The sequence below is a fragment of the Podarcis filfolensis genome, assembly GCF_964270895.1.
Source record: "Podarcis filfolensis genome assembly, chromosome: 17".
In the NCBI taxonomy this organism is placed as follows: Eukaryota; Metazoa; Chordata; class Lepidosauria; order Squamata; family Lacertidae; genus Podarcis; species Podarcis filfolensis.
This window is the reverse complement of record NC_139621.1, coordinates 23,380,918-23,401,497: the sequence shown is the minus strand read 5'-3', so window position 1 is coordinate 23,401,497 and position 20,580 is coordinate 23,380,918. Positions and strand designations below refer to the sequence as shown.

The following is a 20,580-nucleotide window of genomic DNA, read 5'->3' as shown; positions in this document are numbered from 1 at the left end:
CGACGTCTTTAATAACTGTGCATGTTTATACCGGCAGTAGCATAATTAACATTGTAATTTCTTAACTTAATGTTGTCCCCCAAGACAAATATAAATATATACATATGTCTGGGATGTCGGGAGCAGGGGTGAAGAGCAAGTCTAAGTAGCCCAGTATTCTCTGCTATCTAGACATATAATTAGAGAAAAATAAGGTATGTGGCTATATTAAAAAGGTACTTTTTGTACTATGGAAAGCTCTCTGTGGCCTATTTTAACTTTTGTTTCCTTTTCTTATTCACAAATGTCTAATCCTTCCCATTGCAGGAAGACTGGAGGTGTTCCACTGTAGTGCAGGCAATACAAGACTCTTAATTGGGTTTTCTCTCTCACAGTATTCTGTGCTGTCTGATTCTTGGGTTCTGAGGACATACTTTCAAGTACTATTTAAGACAATGCTATATGTTTCATTCTCAAACGGACCAGCTAACTGACTGCTTATATCCCTCCACAGCAGTCAAAATTAAAACTTGTTATCAGAAACCATTATAGAATTGTGGACATGAGTTGCAGGGTTTTCATGTGTTTTGAGCACCATCAAAAGATAAATATTCCGAAACGGATGTGCATAAGAAAAGGAAATGTACTGAGAGCTACACAATTGGTTTCTTTAAGTCATATGGTACATTTGTGTAGAATTAAAGGAGGACTTGTTCTACATTTTCTGGCAGTGTATTCCTCATATTTGTCTTGCCTTCCCGTGTTGAATTATGCATACTTAAGTGCAATTTGCTATGTTTTGCCTTCTGCAGAGGAGCTATCTCTCACAAAACCTATTGCGTTAATTCAGCAAATGACACTCTACAGTAAAATATCCTCCAGGAGCATGTTTGGGGTTGGCATGTGTGTGTTACCTGTTTATGCTTCTGTATATTCTTAAGTAATTACTGTACTTTGTATCCTCGGGAGAAACTTTCTAGAGCTGGTGAATGCTGCTAGCATGTGGTTATTATGCTTAGATTATTAAAGATGGGCATTCATTTTGATGAATCACAACAGAATTTCCCCTCCCTTCTGAAGGATGTCTTTATGGAATGGGCTTGGTTGCTCTTTGCTTTCAGTCTTGTTCCTGGAAAAGCCTGCAGTCGCACTGCTGTCTGTTAAGCTCGTATTGCTGGTTTGTTGGTGTGTCAGTGAGTGAATCTGTATCTGTCGGGCACCTGAGGACAGACATACAGTCATACTGTAGTTTTCAGGAGGCTCCCCATCCCTGCACCAGACGTCACTGAGCTCGTCTCTTACTTTATTTCCTCTTATGGGAAATGAAGATTGGTTATCTGTGTTTTCACAGCTTCCTTACACTATGAGTGTGTGTGTGTGTGTGTGTGTGTGTGTATAAAAGGATCACTTCCATAGTTGACTCTCCTCCCTTTTTTGTATTGTGATAAAGCCAGCAGCTGTGCACCTATCAGCTGTGCGCCATAGCAATTAGCTTATTTTGATTTACTTCTCTTGACATGAACGAAAACATGCTATGGATGCTGTTCTTGCCACTGGTGGCATTTGGTTCTTGTGTATGTAGCATCTTTGGTGATTACGGACCAGAACACATGTTGCTGTCACCACTGTGATATCTGTGAAAATGGCCTATCCCTAGGTTATAACAGTTTGACTGACTTAACCTATACAGCCTTCATGTTACAAAGCTGTGCACCCTCTCTAAGTGTCCAGCAGGGATGAGGAGCTGGGCTATGATAGTTGAGTACAACACCTCAAGTGCTTCTAAGTTGTGCAGGAAAACTGGGCGAAGTTGTCACAGAGTGACCAGTGCTACAATAACAACAGTCTGGGTGCTCCAGGCCTTGGAAAGGATCAAACTAGCCAATGCAGTGTGATATACAATTGTAGATGGGACTGATCCAGTGCAAGTCTGGATATTTAATGTCAAAACGAAGTGAAGCTTTCAATTTAGTTTCTATGTTGCGATGTTTTCTGTTTGTTAGCCGTTTGAGATCTCCCTTCAAAATCAGTTTTGTACTGATTCACAATAGTTTAGGACAGTTTGGATAGGTATGATCACCATCTTCAAATATCTCAATGGCTGTCGCATGGAAGAGGGAACAAGCTTGTTTTCTTCCGCTCTAGAGGGTAGGACTTGAACCAATGGGGCTTCACGTTACAAGAAAGGAGATTCTGGCTAAACATACAGAAGAACTTTCTGACAATTAAGAGCTGTTCGACAGTGGAACTGACTCCCACAAGAGGAGGTGGATTCTCCTCCCTTACAGGTTTTTGAGCAGAGGTTGGATGGCCATCTGTCATGGATGCTTTAGCTGAGATTCCTGCATTGCAGGGGGTTGGACAAGATAACTCTCATGGTCCCTTCCAACTCTATGATTCCATGTACTGTCATACCTCGAGTTTCAGATGCTTCAGGTTGCGTGTTTTTGGATTGTGCAATGTGCTGAACCTGGAAGAACCAGAACAGGTTACTTCCGGGTTTCAGTGCTTGCGCAGATGCGTTAAATTGAGCTTTGCGCATGCCCAGAAGACCAAATCACGACCCGCGCAGACGAGGCACTGCAGGTTGTGAATGCGCTTCCTACATGGATCACGTTTGCAACCTGAGCATCCACTGTACCATGATGTTCACATTGAGAACGTAATTCTAAGATTGAAAACTACCTTGATCCACCACCCGCTTTCAGAGATGAAAGGAAGAAGACATTTAAAATGTATTCATTGTTATTACACAAAACTGATGGACTTGCTGCGAAAGTTCAGTTACATGGAAAAACAGAATTCTGTGCACATGGTGCATGTGAGGTGGTAATTATGAAACAATGGAACCATGTAAATGGAAGTACTCTGCCCCTGGCCCGTTAGGTGATCAAAAAATTATGGGGCTGTGCTGGTGGCCCTTGCAGTCCTTGCATTCCTTTGACCCTGACATTCACATGTTAGGTGTGGACATCTGTACAGGTAAAGGCTATGCCTACATACATAGAGCTTCCCTGGAGCTGGAACCCTGACTGCACAGAGGTATTATGAAGACCTTCACTTAGACCCTCTGTGTCTTAACACATGTGTCAGATGTGGGGCCTGTTCAGCCTTGAGGGTGAGGTCATCTGCACAGCCCTACTTCCCCTTGATCGCACGGAGACTCCTAAATGTGAGTAATGTGTGAGCAAAGAGCACTTCAGACTACCCAAAAGTTATTCTCATTACAACAGTCTTTCCAACAACCCTGTAAGGAGCTAAGTCAGCAGTATTGTCCAAGGCCACCGAAAAGTTCATAGCTTGAAAGGTATGCTACAACCTGAGACTTTTGCAGGTTGATCGTGTTTACTTGGGTTCCCAACAGGCATCTGGTTGGCTACCATAAGAACAGGGTGATGGATTAGATGGGCCATTGGGCCGGTCCAGGAGGGTCTCTTATGCTTTTATGGAATATCAGTTCCAATGAAACCCATTTGTCTTAGTCTGGGTTCAGGCCTGACCATGGGACTCAGTCAGCCTTGGTTGCCCTAATGGATGACCGTTACAGAGAGGGTTGGGGGAGTGTGACCAATCTTCTGCTTCTTGATCTCTCTTCAGCTTTCCATACCATTGACCGTGGTACCCTCCCCAACCAGCTCTGGAGAATGGAAATGGGGAGCACTGTAATACAGAGTAGTTCCTTCTGATCCTACCTTTGGATCAGTTTCCAGAGAGCAGCATTGGGAGAATGCTTTTCAGCCCCCTGGTAGCTATGTTATGGGGTGCTGCAGGTCACTATTTTATCTCCAGTGCTATTAAACAGATATATAAAGATTTTGGCGGCTTTGTGTGTGTGTGTGTGTGTGAGTGTGTGTGTGTGTGTGTGTGTGTGTATACACATACATACATATAATCTGGATCATTCACAAAATTGCCATGTCTATAGTTCAGTGGTTTGTTTGTGTGTGTGTGTTTTAGAAAGACTCTTGTTGTTCAAGAGTCCCAACAGCTGAAAAAAGGTACGTTCAAGTATGCTGGTGAATTTGTCTTTTATGGCAGTTTAATGGAGGACATGCTGAATGTTTATTCACAAGGGAAACTTCAGGTCTTTAAACCAGAATTGTCACCCCCTCCCCACCCTGTAGGCCTTAGAACATTTTCTGATATTTTTTAAAAATTGTGTGTGATTCACCCCGAAATAACTTTATCACATCTTATATTAGTGCAAAGCACTCTAAAGTGAAGTACTCTAAAGTGGTCCCTTTACAGCACTCCTTAATAAGAGAGAAAAAGTGTTATTTCTATGGGTTTACACCGATGGGAAGTGCACCTACAGTTGAGGTGGGCTGCCTTTGAAGGGTTAATCTGTTGGCCATAGCCATTTGCTTTGACATTACCTGCTTTGTACCAACCCCTCTCTCGTTTCCTCCCCCTCCCTCTGGCTTGTAAATTTATGGCAATTGCAGCTGCTCGACTTGGCAAGCTCCCCTCATTAAGAGACCCCTTTGAGAATGGGTTGTGTTTGAGTATTTCCCTAATGAGGACAGGACGGGGTTAAAAAGTGACCATTTCATGGTTGACTTGAACCTGCCTGCTTCTCTTGATGTGTCCTTGTGAAATGCCTGACGTGAATAAATCCCACTTTGCAAAAAAAAAAAAAAAAAAAAAAGGAAAAAGGAAAAGTCACTGGTCCCTTCAGGACAGTTTACACAGCGGGGGAAGGGGCTGGAGGGAGAGGCCAAGGAGGAAAGTTTACCTGAGGCAGGAGGCAGGCAGGCGCTGGCCTGGTGGAAGAGTCTCGCTTTTGCCTGTTTTGGTTCATCAGGTCAAAGTCTGCAGAATTTGAGGCAGGGCAAGCGTTGGGCGCGTTTAAGCAAAGGAGTGCCCCTTATACAGCTGCAATGTTCTGGTGCAATAAGTTGGCAAATAAATTCCCCAGTTGGCAACCTAAGAAGGCTGTCCTTTTGCAACCTTTATGTTGTCAACCCGCGAGGGGGGTTCCTTCGAGTCTGTTGCAGGAAAACAGCGAAGAGCCTTGCAGCACCTTAAATGCATAAAATAATAATCTTATGGCACACAAGCTTTCATGGACTAGACTACACCATGCATGGGGCAGCTGTCCTCAGGAGTTTATATATATAGGGATACAGAATGAAAAGGGAGACGGGAGACGTTCCCAAAAGTATATTCCCGGATCTTCGCACCGTGTGAGAACCTGGTCGGCCTGCGTTGTTTTAATTCGCTTGCATTCCTTGAAGCGAAAAAAGGCTGCAACCCGCGCGCGCGCGAACTCTTTTCAGTTCCCTGGCACGAGCTGGCTGGCGAGATTGAAAGCAGACTAGTATGTTGCTACCGCGGGCTTTTTTCCTTTCCTCCCCCCTCAGGAGGAACCCGCCACCCATTCCCTCCCTGAGCTGAGGGGGGGGGGGGGGAAGCCCGCCGGAGAGGGACGGGAAAGCAGCCTATCCGAGCAGCGCACACGCGTGTGAGCGCGGCGGCTCCTCTGCCGCCGGGCGGGGGATAGGGGCCACGTGGAAGGGGCTCCCCGGGAGGAGGGCGTCTCCTCTCCTCCCTCCCTCCCAACTCCGTTCCGTCACAGGGTCTCTGCAAGAGCACGCCCAGCCCCATATTGCAACGGGGAGAGAGCGAGAGAGACCCCCTCCCCACTTTGCCCCCCCCCAGCACTAGCTACACAATGCAGTGACCTTGGCTCCACATGCAAGGCGACAGGGTAGCGAGGTTTGCAGACGTTGCCCGTGCTGGGAATGCCTCTGCAAAGAAAGACACCCCCCGGCGCACATTTCCTTCCCCCCCCACCCCTCTCCATTCTTGTTTGGCTAATTAGTGGCGAGCTGGCAAAGTTTCCGGCTTTGTAGCCCCCCGCACGCCTCCCCCGCAACTGCTAGGTCGAATGTCCACAGAGCGGCGGACTATTTTGTTTAAGGGGGGGGGGTTGCTTTCCCTTGCACTTTCCCCCTTTTTTTTTTTTTTGTTCCCTCCTCCTCCTCCTCCCCACTTTTTTTCTGTGCGGGAATTTTCCAGCGGGAGCTTTTCAGGAGCGAAGTTGGGCTGTTCCCTTTGGCGCTCTCGGGGAACTTGCGCTTTGCAAATAATCTCTCTCTTCCCCGCCGCCGTCCAACCCCCCCCCCTCTCCCCAGTGTGCGTCCTCCTCTCCCAAACCCAGACGCACCCCCCTCCTCTCTCCTTTCCCCCAGCACAGAGTTCCCCCTAACGGTTAACCATGGGGTGGGGGGGGAAGGGGAGGGCGAGAGCGGGAGAAAGTGCAAAAGCATGTTTGCGAAATGGGCAGCAGCCGAGCTCTCGTACAGTGCGAGATGATGATTAATAAAGAGGAAAAAGGCACGGCGAGGGGAGGGGGCTCAGAAAGGAATGTGTTTGCAGCGGCAGCAGCTGGGGGAGGAGGAGGAGGAGGGCGAGCGTCAATGGTGTAATGAAATAATAAACCGAAATCCTGAAGTCTTATGGGGGGGGGGAGCAGAGCTTGAGCGGGGGGGGGGGGACGGGACGGACCCGAAGAAGTGCGCTCGGTGCAATGCAAAAAAACCCCAAAACACGCACATGGACACCCCCTCCCTCCCCTTCTTGAACGTCCAGGTCTTGCAGAAAGGAGATCATAAAGGAGGGAGGGGGAAGGGGAAGGAGGGAGGAGGAGGAGGACGGGAAGAAGAAGAAGGGGGGGGGAGAAAGAAAGAGATTGATCGTTTTGAATTTTCAAGAGATCATTTTTATTACAGTGGGCGTTTGGAAAGCAGGCTCTGAACATTATCCACAGAGAAAGGGGGTGGAGGGTAGGGAGGGGAGAGAGAGAGAGAGAGAGAGAGAGAGAGAGAGAGAGAGAGAGAGAGAGAGAGAGAGAGGGACAGGCTGCTGCTGCGAGAGAAGCCCGGCGGTTGCGCGCTGCTGCTGCTGCTGCTGCGAAGTGTTTTGCAGCCTTGGGGGGACGCGCGCGCGCACACTCCCGGGCTGGCGCTCGAGCGCACAGGGCTCTCTCTTCCTTTGCAAACTTTCGCCTTGCCATCACCGCGCGCGCCAGGATTTCTTTCCTGCTCCGCTCCGCCGCCGCAGCAACCTTGAACTTTGGCAACGGGGTTTGACAGTACCGTGGTGTATCAACCCCCGCGCCGCGACAGCTTCTCCAAGAGCGATTGCAGATCCGGGAAAGAAAGAAGTGGGGGGTGGTGGTAGTATTAGTAAGTGGTGGTGGTGCAAAAGGCAGCGCGAGCGAGGGAAGGGAAAAGTCTCGCCAACCCCCTCCTCCTCCTTAACTCCTGCTGCATTCCATCCATCCAGCCCCCCCCCACCATCCGGTTTCTCTCCCCCCCCCCCCCCGCAGCCCCAATCCACCAGCAGCAACTGCAGCAGCAGCACCAAGACGGAGTCTCCGAGAACAAGAGGGTTAAAAAGTGTAGATTGGATTTCACCCCGGGAAATCCAGCGCTCGGAGTGAACTTGAATCTCTTTGGCTATTTAAGGAGGACTGGGGTTTGTCGGGAACTCGCCGCGCTCCGCGGTCGCTCCTTCTGATTCCGATTTCGCCCGATGACTGTAACATGAACAGATGAGACCGTTGCGCTTTTGATACTTTTTCTCTCCGCAGAAGTGCATTCTCAGAGCGAAGTCATGATGTATTCTCCCATCTGTCTCACTCAGGTAGATATTAATCGCCTTTTCTTACCAATCCAAAAACACCACGAAACTTGCGCTCGGCAAGCGGGTGGGTTTGTAAGAGTTGCAAACTGTTCGAGCCGCTCGGACTTTATTTGCGGGGGGGGGGGACCTCAACTGTATTGCATGTGTTTTGTTAAGTTGTGTAAATCTTAACTCTTCGAGGTGTGTGCGGGAAGGACGCGGGGCGGAAGAAGGAATGCAACATTTTATTTTATTTAAATGCCGGTGATGTTGCTAAATATTGTTAAATTGTTTCTGGAGGAAATAAATCCCAGTGGTTATATATTAGAAATGTCTATAATGAAAATGTAGGTATGAATCGTATTGATCTAGACCAGAAAATACTATTGCTGCTACCATCGTTTCAGCTCTTCTGTTTAGGTATCTGAGTGACAAAAGGAAAAAGTGTTCCATTATTTTTAATTAAGCATTGACAGTGGAAACATAATATGATCCCATGCTGAATTTTATCATATACTGTATAGCTTTTCCAGTAATGTGAGGTTGGTTTGAAAATAAAATAAAAGAAAAAGTCTCTGAGCAGTAGAAGTTCTCATTTGGCTATCCAGTACATTTTTCCTGCTTTACTTCGGTTTTTGTAACTTTATAAAGTCCAAGGTCAAAAACAAAATTAAACTTTTGCTGTCACTTTTGGCCTGCAGGCTTGCATATTCTTTAGAACGTTAGAAAGAGTTATTTTATGTACTGCATATACATTCTACTACTTGGTAGAGCATTTGGACAAATAATGTTACAAAAAGATTTAACTGCAAATAGCTTTGATGCAAAGAAGGTATTTATAGTTTTAACATATGGTGAGTCTTTTGTGATGATTGGCAGGATAAAAGATTCAGAATAAATAAATAAAAGAAACGGATTGCAGATTCTGATCCAATATAAATTGCAGCATAGTGCCATGTGAGATGTGAAGGGTCTATAGCGTGTAACATTAGTAACATTTATCGTGAAGTGGTCAGAGTATATTTCAGGTAAAATGTGAATCTCTAGGTCAGTTCTGAACAGTTCTAGTTAAAATCTTAGCAGGGTGCAATTTGAATGGCTTAATCTGCAATTATATGACTAATAGGTGTGGAAAGAACGAAGGCTCCGAGTTGTTTAATATTTCTGTGGCATACATTGCGATATAGTTAAATAATTAAGATTTCATTTGACAATTAGAAGCCATTGTGGTTCCAAAGGACTGAGGCATTCACAGCATTGTGAATGAAGATTTAAACAATGATAAGGCTTATTCAGTGATTGGATACAGTCATGTAGCTTTTTGGCTGACACGTTTTTTATTGTTTATATTTTGTTTGGCATCAAAGTGTGATTTACTTGGGGATCTTTTCGGCAAGTGAATGTAAACTTCATTGGTGCAAAACAGGTGGGAAAAGGTGTTGCAAGATATTTGAAACATGTAAAAAAAAAGAAGTCAATATCCCAGCATATAGGTATATTGTAATAGATTTAGACATACAGCATTACCATATTTTTTTCATTCACTAGGTACTCTGCTGCGTGCAAAATTTGATATTTCCACCTCCATATTGGGAACATTTGCATAGAAATAAGTTTAGCTAGTTTAAGTGGAATTTGCTTACAAATACATGAACACTGCCTTGATTTCATTATCTGCTACTCTGTGCTGATAAAAGATATGTATCATAATTTACCTTCAAAGTTGAAACTTTAAAAGGCACCTCCAGTTATTTTGTATATGTTATGGTCTGTTGTTATTTCCTGCCTATTTGCCTCCTTTCCTGTGTTTTTTTTTTAATACAATATTTTCACAAATGCTCTTGAGCGAGTTCTATCAGTTGTTTGCCATATGCATGGTTAAAGATCACTTTTGGTTTATGCAAGATAAGTAGTTTGTTCAGGTTCAGTTTGTATACAACTCACTGCTCCAAACAGTTTCATGACAAACCTAGCGACACATAATTTTAATACTTCTTGAGTGGTTTTAAGACATGCATCCAAGTTTTGAAATGAAGTTTTGTACGTCCAGCATTTTTCTAAGTCCTATTTGCTCTGTCAATTTGCACGTCACTAATTTCTGAATACTGAATGGCATCTTGCTGTGCTGTATATACATTTGTGGGAGAAAACAAATCTAGCAAAATTAAACCCCAAAGCTGCCGTTCTCCCCACACTTGCACAGCAATTGATGTTTGTTGTGGTTGTAGTCCTGACAGTGCTTTATAAAATATCTGTGCACAGAAATCTTAGGAGACATTGGAGTAAAAAAGAATTCAGTACGCCTGACTTTTCCTCTTCTTCTTTGAAGTGGAAATGTTACTGTATTTTAAGATTGTGATCCGAAGCACACTAACTTGGGATCACACTCAGCTACACTCAGTAGGACAGAACAGTAAGTGAGATGTCAGCTGGAATTTCGTACCTATGAGATCTATATTTGTTATGCAGAATGGAGGATTAGTAATAGAATACTTCCCTCCTCAGTTTTGTACAATTAATAAAAGCTTTTCTTTTCTGAGGTCTGTGGCATAGATGTTAGATCCTTTTTAACGCTCAGATTCTAAGAAACTTTTTAATAGTTTGGCTGCAGAAGTAGTCCAGCAAACCTAAAGGTTTCGCTATAATTTATTTCTCCCCTACATTGCTTTTGATTCAGTTTAGAACAGAAAAGTCAGTTAAAGCAGCTTGCATACCTTTAAACATATTGTTATGGAGTCATCTTTTGTGTGTGTGTGTGTGGGGAATAGTCTCCTACATCTACTAGAAAATGAATCGATGGGAAGGACAGAAGGTGTTATGTGAAAATACTTTTCCATGTTCCTATTCTGGAGAGGAAACTTGACCATTTTATACTACGGTTGCAGAATAGATATAAACCATTTTAAATAAACAATTTTTGTACAAATTGTCCATGCATACAAATTGGCGTACAATGAACAAATTGCCAATGCACGTTAGAACATTTGAAAAGCTTTTTCTAACTGTAGCTTGGTTGCAAAATGCAATTATGATTGCTGATTATTCATGTTAATTCTTGCCACATGCAATTGCAACATGCATCTTTATTTGCAGTGTTTTGTCTGTCAGTACTCTCCGCAAAATATCATCTTTTATAAATGACCCTTTAAACAGTTTTGAGGAGAATGTCTGTGATGTCAGGTCTCAGCTAGAATAAACTTTGAGTTGTTTATTTTCAAGCATTTTTTTTAAAATATCCCAGGTGTATATTGAAGATTATAGAGTTATCCTATGCTACAGCAAAATGGCAGGGTTTGGTATTAGGGTTTAATTTTTATTTTATTTAAAAAATATATGTTCCATGTTTAAATAACATCTGTTCTTATTTCCACTTTCATGGCAGTAGATATGTTTCTTCATAGCTTTGCATCCGTTATGCTCCTGATTTTAGCAGGTCCTTACATAGCTAAAAGATGCAAAATTTAGGTGTATTATCTGGACTGAATTAGTAAGTTCCATTGAATTTGATGGGGCTTACTTAAACATGCTTAGAAATGGTGCTTTATGGCAGTATTTGGTGCATGCCTAAAAGTAATGCTGAAGTCCGAGGCTTCACAATTTTCTTGGTAAGATCCACAATACTGTACTTGGACTATATCACTGACAGAATAGGGCATCAGTGTTACGCTGTCTTAAATCTATTTTGCACAGTAATTTTAAAACTACCAGATACCACCACTTCACTCATTTCTTGCAAATCGGCCTGCTTTGCCACTTTCCTTCTATATGCATTATTAAAGTCCAGAGTTCTGGAATAGCTGTTTTGCACGGTCAATTCTTTTCTGAAGGAAAGAAATAAACTGTAGTAGTTAACAACAAAAAAATAGCATTGAGATAAGGAAGTCTTATCATGGGCTGTGGTTGCTCTGAACTGTGCTGCCTTCCCACACAAAGAGCAGATTGTGGTTTAACTCTTTCCATGGTGTAGCCCTCAAAGTGACAGAAATCTTCAAAACACTACTGATCACTTTACTTAATGATTCTTTTGCCACTTTGCTTCACTTTATATTGTAATGATTTTGAGTTTCATACTATCCATTCTATTTTAGTTCATTTCCCTCTCTATAGAAGGGGAAGGTTTATGTTTAAAAAACCAAACCTGCAGTAATTCTGAAGACCTCTATTTTCTTTACTTCTAAAAATGCAAGGCTTAATATACAGAACATTAGGTAACAAAAATACAAGCATAGCTTTATTTGTTAAGTACTAACTCCTTGGGTCGAAAACCAGCAGCTTGCACAATCTATGCAGTAATTATAAAAGCAATAAAATATACTCAATCTTTTAATCTAATGTGCACCTCCATCCTAAATATATATTGTATATAAAATAGTTCATTTAAATCAGTTTGACCTGCTTTCAAATTTAACATGTGTTACTATCAGTGTGTATTAACATTTTGCCCGCCTGAAAAATACAGTTTGAATTTCTAAGGGAACAATTGTAGCATCAGCATTATATTCCTTGTAACATGACTTCGACGTTTAGTTTGAAAGTACATGGAGTGATTTTTTTAAATTAAAAAACCCCAGTTAAAAACAGTCTAAGAAGAAAAAATTAACTTTAGAACCACTCAGAAATGCATATACCAAAGGTTGGGAAGCAACAATAGTGCTCTTATTTTGGCACAGTTTTCTTTCAAAACCATACATTAACTTGCCATGTGTGTTTAGGCTGTTTTGGTTACAAAATAATTATGTATGTGACAGAAAGAAATGTCTGTAAGATGAAACCTTAAGGTGAGCATCTTCCACTTCACAAAGTAACATAATTGCCAAAAGTAATGAATAGAATCTAAATTGCAATAAATATCAAAATTAGGAAAATAATATATGTATCTTCAGGAATAGCCTGATGATAGGAAGAGCTCTCTAGAACTATAAATAAATAACACGTATTTTAGAAAAGCAGGATTTACCCAGCGATGCAGTGTTAATGTCACTCTGCCACAGACAGCTGAAGCACAAAGAATGCAAAGTTTGTGCCAAGTTGTCCATTTTCATTGTATGCCTGAGATAGATTTTTTTTTTGTGGGGGGTGCCCAAATAGTTGCCACATACTCGTGACCAGCTAACAAATTAACTAACACTGTAAGGCATTGAACCCCCCACAGTAGAGTGGAGCAAAATTGCTGGGACAGCAATAATGATGTGATTTTAATTCTTGAGTGTGTAAAGTTTTGTTTCACAAAGTTATGAAAGGAAAGGTAGAATTGTGCGGTGCATAAAACTTAGGTGGTTTGGCTCTTGTTGTACATCATGTTCCTTTTTGCCTCCTTTCCTTAACTTCCCCATGCTTTCCGAAGGCATCATCAGCGCTGGAATGACCCTGTTTCAGCACTGGAATGTTGGGCGATTGATAAGAGAAATGGATCAAATTTTATGAGCGCATGCTCTTTGCTGAGCTATCAGTCTCTCGCTGACAGCGTGCTCCAAAAGTGGGAACTGTATAGCACCGCACTTATCACACATATGCTTTGTGTTTCTGTGCCACGGGGAAGAGAAATGCGTGGTGCAATTCACACCTACCTTCTTAAGCGTTCTGCTGGGATGTCTTAGCAAAAATGGTACTGTAGCTTGTTGCACATCTGAACTGCAAATGTTAGAAGCCACTTATTGCTCTTATTTTAAGAAGCAGTTATATTTGAGTTGTCATTTGGGGGCCAAAGACGAAGGGCTCTGTCTGTGTGTGTGTGGGGGGGGCGAATCTGATGCAAACCAAAACTCCATACGAATTCAAGAAATTAAATGTGGAAGTATTTTTAGAGCAGTTATTTATAATTTTTTTGGAAGTTGAAACTGTGGTTAAATAAAATGAAAAGCACCTAGTGCTCATGGTATTAAAGCCTTTTATATATATATATATATATATATATATATATATATATATATATATTCATTTTTTACTTTAGAAATGGAGGGGGGACTGTTGCTCTTGCCTTCACCATGCAAACAGAACTGATCTTTTAATTTTTTCTCTCTCTCCCCCACCCTGTTTCTTCTCCTAACAGGATGAATTTCACCCATTCATTGAGGCACTTCTCCCACATGTCCGTGCAATCGCCTACACTTGGTTCAACCTTCAGGCTCGAAAACGCAAGTACTTTAAGAAACATGAAAAGCGAATGTCAAAGGACGAGGAAAGAGCAGTCAAGGATGAGCTACTTAGTGAAAAGCCTGAAATTAAACAGAAGTGGGCTTCCAGGCTTCTCGCCAAACTGCGCAAAGATATCCGCCAAGAGTACCGGGAGGATTTTGTGCTAACTGTTACCGGGAAGAAGCACCCGTGCTGTGTGTTGTCCAATCCTGACCAGAAGGGTAAGATTAGGAGAATCGACTGCCTGCGACAGGCAGACAAAGTCTGGCGTCTGGATCTAGTCATGGTGATCCTCTTTAAAGGTATCCCTTTGGAAAGTACGGACGGAGAGCGGCTCATGAAATCCCCCCATTGCACAAATCCAGCACTTTGTGTTCAGCCACATCACATAACAGTATCAGTCAAGGAGCTTGATTTGTTTCTGGCGTACTACGTGCAGGATCAAGGTAGGTTACTTGCCTTGTATGAATATGTTGAACCCCCTTTAGACCTTTCTCCTTTAAGCCAAAGAATATGCATATCTATTTCCCTGCATACATGTACACAGGTGCATGCTAATTTGCATATTTGTACATTTAAGTGACATGTATTTCTGAGAATGCACGCCAAGCTTTTGTTCCAAAAGGGAAGTTCAAAATATTGGGGAAGCTTTCAGCGTGTGTTGCAGAGCAGAAGTTTTAAAATGTTGGTAAATCTATTGATACGAGCAAGTGAGCAAAAGCTATATGCACTTAAACAGATTCATATCTGTTTATATCAAATCTTGCCTCCTATTTCTTTCATGGTTTTAGCAAGGAAACGCTCTAACCCCTACAAAAAAGATTCAGTTTTAGAGTATGGCCTATGTAGCATCTGGATATTAATATGCACTAAGCGCTCGTTGTATGAACATCTCGTGTTGTTCAAGGCACAATTGGTGTTCATAGCTTGATCTTTCTCCAAATATTTCTGCAAATTATAATTTCCATAACATACACAAACTTTAAAAATGTTGCTTCAATATGGAAATGTGACATTACATTAAAATGTAACAAAACACATAAGCAGTCACTATCGGAACTGTTTGTATACTTAGATTATTGCTTTCCATTTTATGTATTTTTGGTACTAAATCCCAGGTAAATGAATGTTTTGTTTTCAAGTCATACAACAAACATGTTTCGAGAAGTGAACTTACATCCCATAATGTTTGGAGTTGGTGGCTTTTTGCATAAATCGGTCTGGTGTTGGAAGGTAGTTAAAAGAAAGACAGGAGGTCATATTTTTGGTCCAAGTATAAAAGAAGGATATGTTATGTAACTTAATGATGAAATTAAAAGTAAAACGGGTGGTGGTGGTTTGGTTTGTGATTTTCACCTACAATTTAAAATACTTTGAAAGTTGAATGTTCTGGTTCAGTTTACATGATTCCATCCTTGTTTGCCATGCTTAGTCCTAACTTCACATGGAATCGTTATATAATACAATACGACTAAGTATCTATTGTAGTATTAATATATACTAATGAAAATACTTTCCTGTTCTCATTTCTAGCAGTAAGAAACATAAACAGAATTAAGGGCCCCAATTCAGAGCAACTTCAATTGATAAAAATCTCAACTGGACTTAAGTTACTACCGATTTCAACCTCATTGGTTTCAATGCGATTTAAAGACAGTTAGCTTCCTTCCAGTTGCAGCCCAGCTGTTTCGCTGTGATTTTCATCTGAAAATTATGATACATGACTCTTAAAACTGCAATCCTATGCAGGGTTGTGAAAGGGTAAACATCTTTAGGATTGTGCTGCAAATTAATCTTGGAAGAAGGAGGAAATAAGCTATGGTGTTTTCATATGCATTTTGTTATGTATATGCTAACACAAATGCATTGTGTTCAAAATGAATTATTATTATTTTTTGCACCTCAAAGTGTTTTTAAGGAAGGCTATAACCAGGTGATGTGTGCATCATGCACACCGGAAAGTCAAATGCAGATGAAAACAACATAGCTATAGCATCTCTTGTACCTGCCTACCTGTTCTTCTTAAGATGCTGTGCTTTGAAGTTGATACATATTCCACTTGAACTGAGAGCAGGGCTGAGATGGAGAACACCGTTTTGCTAGTGATACCTAGTGGATGTTTTCGGTTTTCGCTGAATCAGCCTGAATCATGCAATCATTCCGAATTTTTCAGCCTTTCTGCAGTTACTGCGAAAAATAACTGGATGTAAAGTTGGTACATATCTCTGTACCAAGTCACCTTTGAGAGAACCTTCCATTTATTGCATACTATGCGTCCTCTTTGTATGCTATCGCGTTGTTTTTTTTTTTTGTGTGGGAGAGGGTGAAATCTGCTAAACGACTAGTATTTCTATGCTTGAAATAATATGTCCTTGGCTGTTTTCCTTTATATATAAAAAAGGATTCTTTTTTTTTTCCTTTTAAAAATGGTTCTCAGAATAGTCCGCGCTCTCAATCTCATTTTTGTGTTTTGGCAGGCAAGGCACCAAGGGTTGCTAGGCTTGCAAAAGGTAGAAGCACAATGTCAGTCAGAGTAATGATCTCTTTTATAACGGATTGGTCTTCTATTTTGGTATATGAAAAATCTATTTGCTAATGCCTCATCAATAAGGCGTAGTAATCTAATCAGTTGTTGGACAAGGTGGGGGATTTTTAAAAAAGGACAAAGTTCTTAAATGAATGAAAGGATAAAATAAGGCGCATGTTTAAACGTTGGCGAAAAGCATGTGGAAGAACAGTTTGAGTGCCAGTAATGGTTGCCAGTGGCACCAGGATTGGCATCGGACCCTCTTTGTTTAGCCTAGAATGCCTGTGATTTGTTGGTTGGCATCCGCATTGCAGAGCAGAGAGCAATGTTACAATATATTGAGAATTTCCTGATCTAGAAATGTCAGTCCTTTTTTTGTGCTTTGACAAAGAGGATTTCTTCTACTTGCTTCCCAGATCTGTACTGGAAGAAGAAATATAGACCAGTCTATCAAGTTTTTGTTGACAAGCTTTATCTGACTCTCCTTCCCAGCCATTCCCCTCAAAACTCTGCCTGTCTCTCCTTCACTTCCTTTTTCGTTTTTTTTTTTTTTTTTTTTGCTACGGGTCTACTCTTAGAATTTGCAGGACACAAGCGAAATTAAAGGTTACTTGATACGCTTGCTTGCGTTCGTACCACTTTTATGGGGAAACAAATTAGGATAAAATGATTTCCTAGTCCACAGGTGTTCGAAACACGCAGCACAGAATAAATACTTTTTTAAAAAGGGAAGAAAGAAAGATTTTCCTCCTTGTTCCAGGGTTTCTTGGATTCATCTTAATGTTAAATGTTGTGAAAGCTATACATCGCTTGAAGGAAACAGGTTTCGTGGGCTTGTTTCTGATGTTGGTTCAAGCTGTGTTTCAGTCCATAAAATCATTTGGTAGTATTTGATTCAATCAGTGCAGCTCTTGTGCTGTGTTCCGTTTCTACAAGAACCGCCATTTTGTTTGTCAAGTGCCGGCAGAGTGGGGGAGGATAAAGCAGACAATGTGCTTGATGCCAATAATGGTTGCCAGTGGCACCGAGGTTGGCATCAAACCCTCTTTGTCTAGTTGCTGAATGCCTTTGATTCGTTGGTTGGCATCTGCATTGCAGTGGGCACATTGGAAAGTTTTTTTGACAGTCGCTGAATGAAAGCTGTTGTATTTGTTTGCCGCAGTAGAACTTCAGATAATAGAAATCCTTCGTCTAATAGATAACTTTTTTTTCCAGTTCTGTAGTAGCAGATTGTTAAAGTTCCAATTCTTTCTCCCCCAAAGCACACTTTTTTGTTTGTATTTCTCTTATACAGAATTTAATTCTTCCGTTGTCTGCTATACTTTTGACACTCAAAAGACATTGTATGGCATTATTATACATACTGTAAGCTGTATTGTACAGCTCAAAATTATGGATGTGTTCAGTTTATCTTTTGTTGGTCTGTGACCGAAATAAAGTTTGATACTGATACTGATCACCAAAAAGGCAATAACAACAATGACATCATCTATCTATCTATCTATCTATCTATCATCTATCAATCTAAGCTTGTGTAGGTCTTGGTACGTGTCACATAATTGCCACATGCTTTTAATTCTGGTTATATTACACTGTTCCTATTTTTGCACATTGTTTAAAAGTAAGATACTAAGAGAGTTGTGAAAAAGCTTTCAATTCCAAACCAAGAGTTCAGCAGAAACTCACCAGACTTGCCAGCAAATAGAAGCAGTTCTGCCAAGTGTACTTACTTCTGATGCACTTGAATGTCCAGATTTTAAAACATCTAAATACCTTTCTGTTTAGCTGCATGGGTTGGCTACCGGAGACCAGTGAAAAGGCCAAGTCATTTCTGTTGATGTTTCCTAGATGGCTACCATTAATACTGTTTTCTGACTAACCACCATTATCTTGTTAATTAGTAAGATGGATTAGCAGTTCTACCCAAAGGGCTGCACTAAAGGAAGTCTGGCTTGCATGAGCCCCTGAATCGCCAGACTGTGTCCTGTCTGGTATTAAAAAAGGGAGGGGAAGGGGGTGATTGCTGGAGGGGGGGGATGGTGGACGAGGAACTGCTCTGTCCCTAGAAAAAAAAAGCAAGGACTGCACATGAGAAAAACTTGATTATCACAACTCGCTAAGAAATGCATAGATAGCAGCTCTTTTGTGTTGGCAAGCCACATAACCTCAACATCTTGTAGTTTACGTGATGCTTACTGGTATGTGTATTATTTTGGAGGAGTGGCAGTACCTGACAGCATAAAGGCATTTTTTCCTGACCATTTTACTCAGAGCTGAAGTTTCAGCGGCATTCAAGTTTTGCATTAACTCACACTTCACTGGTATTCAGCCTTGCTTATTCAGCAGTGCTTATTTGAAACTTAACTAACTCTGAGTTTAATGAGATTTGCTTCCAGGTGCTGTGGTCTAAACCACTGAGCCTCTTGGGCTTGCCGATCAGAAGGTCGGCGGTTCGAATCTCTGTGATGGGGGTGAGCTCCTGTTGCTCGGTCCCAGCTCCTGCCAACCTAGCAGTTCGAAAGCATGCCAAAAAAGTGCAAGTAGATAAATAGGTACCACTCCGGTGGGAAGGTAAACAGCATTTCTGTGCGCTGCTCTGGTTTCGGTGTTCCGTTGTGCCAGAAGCGGCTAAGTTCTGCTGGCCACATGACCCAGAAAAACTGTCTGCGAACAAACGCTGGCTCCCTCGGCCTGTAAAGCGAGATGAGCGCCGCAACCCCAGAGTCGTCTGCGACTGGACTTAACTGTCAGGGATCCTTTTTAAGTGACCAGTAGATTGCAGCAAAATTGGCAACATCTTTGGAAAACCCAGGCAATCCAGTTTGTTTTTGTTTTGTTTTGGGCATTTCTTTTCGGGAATCGCATTTTGAAAAATAAATTAGGCTTGACAATGAGTGTGAAGCGAACAGAACTTTAAAAACCCAATGCAGTCTTCTAAACAGCGGGGGGTAACCTATGGCCCTCAGAATGTTGTTATACTGCAGCACTCGTTTTCTGTGACCATTGTCCATGCAAGTCGGGGCTGATTCCAACCTGGAAGACCATAGGCTTCCTCCCTCCCACTTGTAGACACAGTACTTGAACACAGCTCCGGTATTGTAAAAGGCTGGATTCCAAACTTTACTACAGTGCCCAAACATAGATCAGATTACACATTTCAGAAGCTCACAACAGAGTAAGCTGCATGGGTAGATATGGACTAAGATGTTGGCCCAGCCACTGATATTCCATATCTGAAGAGCTGGGTGGGCTAAATTGTTCATGCACTTGTTGTCCTGAGCCACAGGACTAGGCAAGCAAGTAAGCATTTCTGTCAGTGGGCTGAGTCTGCTTCTGCTGTCACCATCATCACAGTGTTCTTGGGGTTGAAGGCAAAGCTGACATGCCTAGATCACCATCTGATCTGGTCTCAGCCACCACTCCTGAGGATGGGAAGTAAAGGTAAAAGGTGTAGGACCCCTGGACGGTTAAGTCTAGTCAAAGGCGACTGGGGTTGCAGTGCTCATCTCGCTTTCAGGCCGAGGGAGCCAGCGTTTGTCCACAGACAGCTTCCTGGGTCATGTGGGCAGCATGACTAAACCGCATCTGGTGCAACAGAACACCGTGATGGAACCCAGAGCGCACAGAAACACCGTTTACCTTCCCACCGGAACAGTATCTACTTGCACTGGTGTGCTTTCGAACTGCTAGGTTGGCAGGAGCTGGGACAGAGCAACGAGAGCTCATCCTGTCGCGGGGATTCGAACTGCCGACCTTCTGATCTGCAAGCCCAAGAGGCTTAGTGGTTTAGACCACAGCGCCACCCACGTTCCATAGGATGGCAAGTACTTCACTGATGGGAGGTGGTGCTGGAGTCATGTCTGGTGGCTCTGCTATCACATTAAGGTCATCTGATGACAGGACTATCTCCAGACAACCCACTTGGCCCTTCCCCAGCACCCAAATCACTGCCTTCTAGACAGCCGGCCCCCTCACCATAATCCAACTTCATACTTTCTTCCTAATCCTCTTCCTACTCTCACCAGCTCTGCCAAGAAGCCTTCATGGGGCTCTTGACGATAGGTTTCCCATCCCTACTTTAAAATTACACTCACCTTTGCATTATAGTATGCCTAAGAAGGATATGTAGTAATAATTCTTTTTAATGCATCGGAAGCCATCTTTTTCAGCTGTGAAAACACTTAAGGTGTAAGCTTCTTGCTTTGGATTCGTCTTTTTGTCTTTATTAGGGAATTATTAGTGTTACTCTGGTTTAGTGGTATTAACAGCATAACCTGCTACTGCTTACTAATGCAGCTGTTGTAGTATCA

At 42.2% G+C, this 20,580-nt stretch overlaps 1 protein-coding gene across 22 annotated transcripts in view; it reads left to right on the top strand.

The window, feature by feature from the left end:
* The window catches only part of NFIB (nuclear factor I B), a 295,932-nt gene that overhangs the window by 89,305 nt on the left and 186,047 nt on the right, over window positions 1–20,580 (top strand). For 14 of the 22 annotated variants that reach the window (XM_083593437.1, XM_083593447.1, XM_083593446.1 and 11 more), the window contains exon 2: window positions 13,658–14,189. In XM_083593437.1, the coding sequence (XP_083449563.1) occupies window positions 13,658–14,189 (532 nt within the window). Of the gene's footprint in view, window positions 1–6,656; window positions 7,630–13,105; window positions 13,214–13,657; window positions 14,190–20,580 lie in introns of those variants that run through there. The other 8 variants (XR_014543000.1, XM_083593444.1, XM_083593441.1 and 5 more) reach the window with 2 other exon arrangements.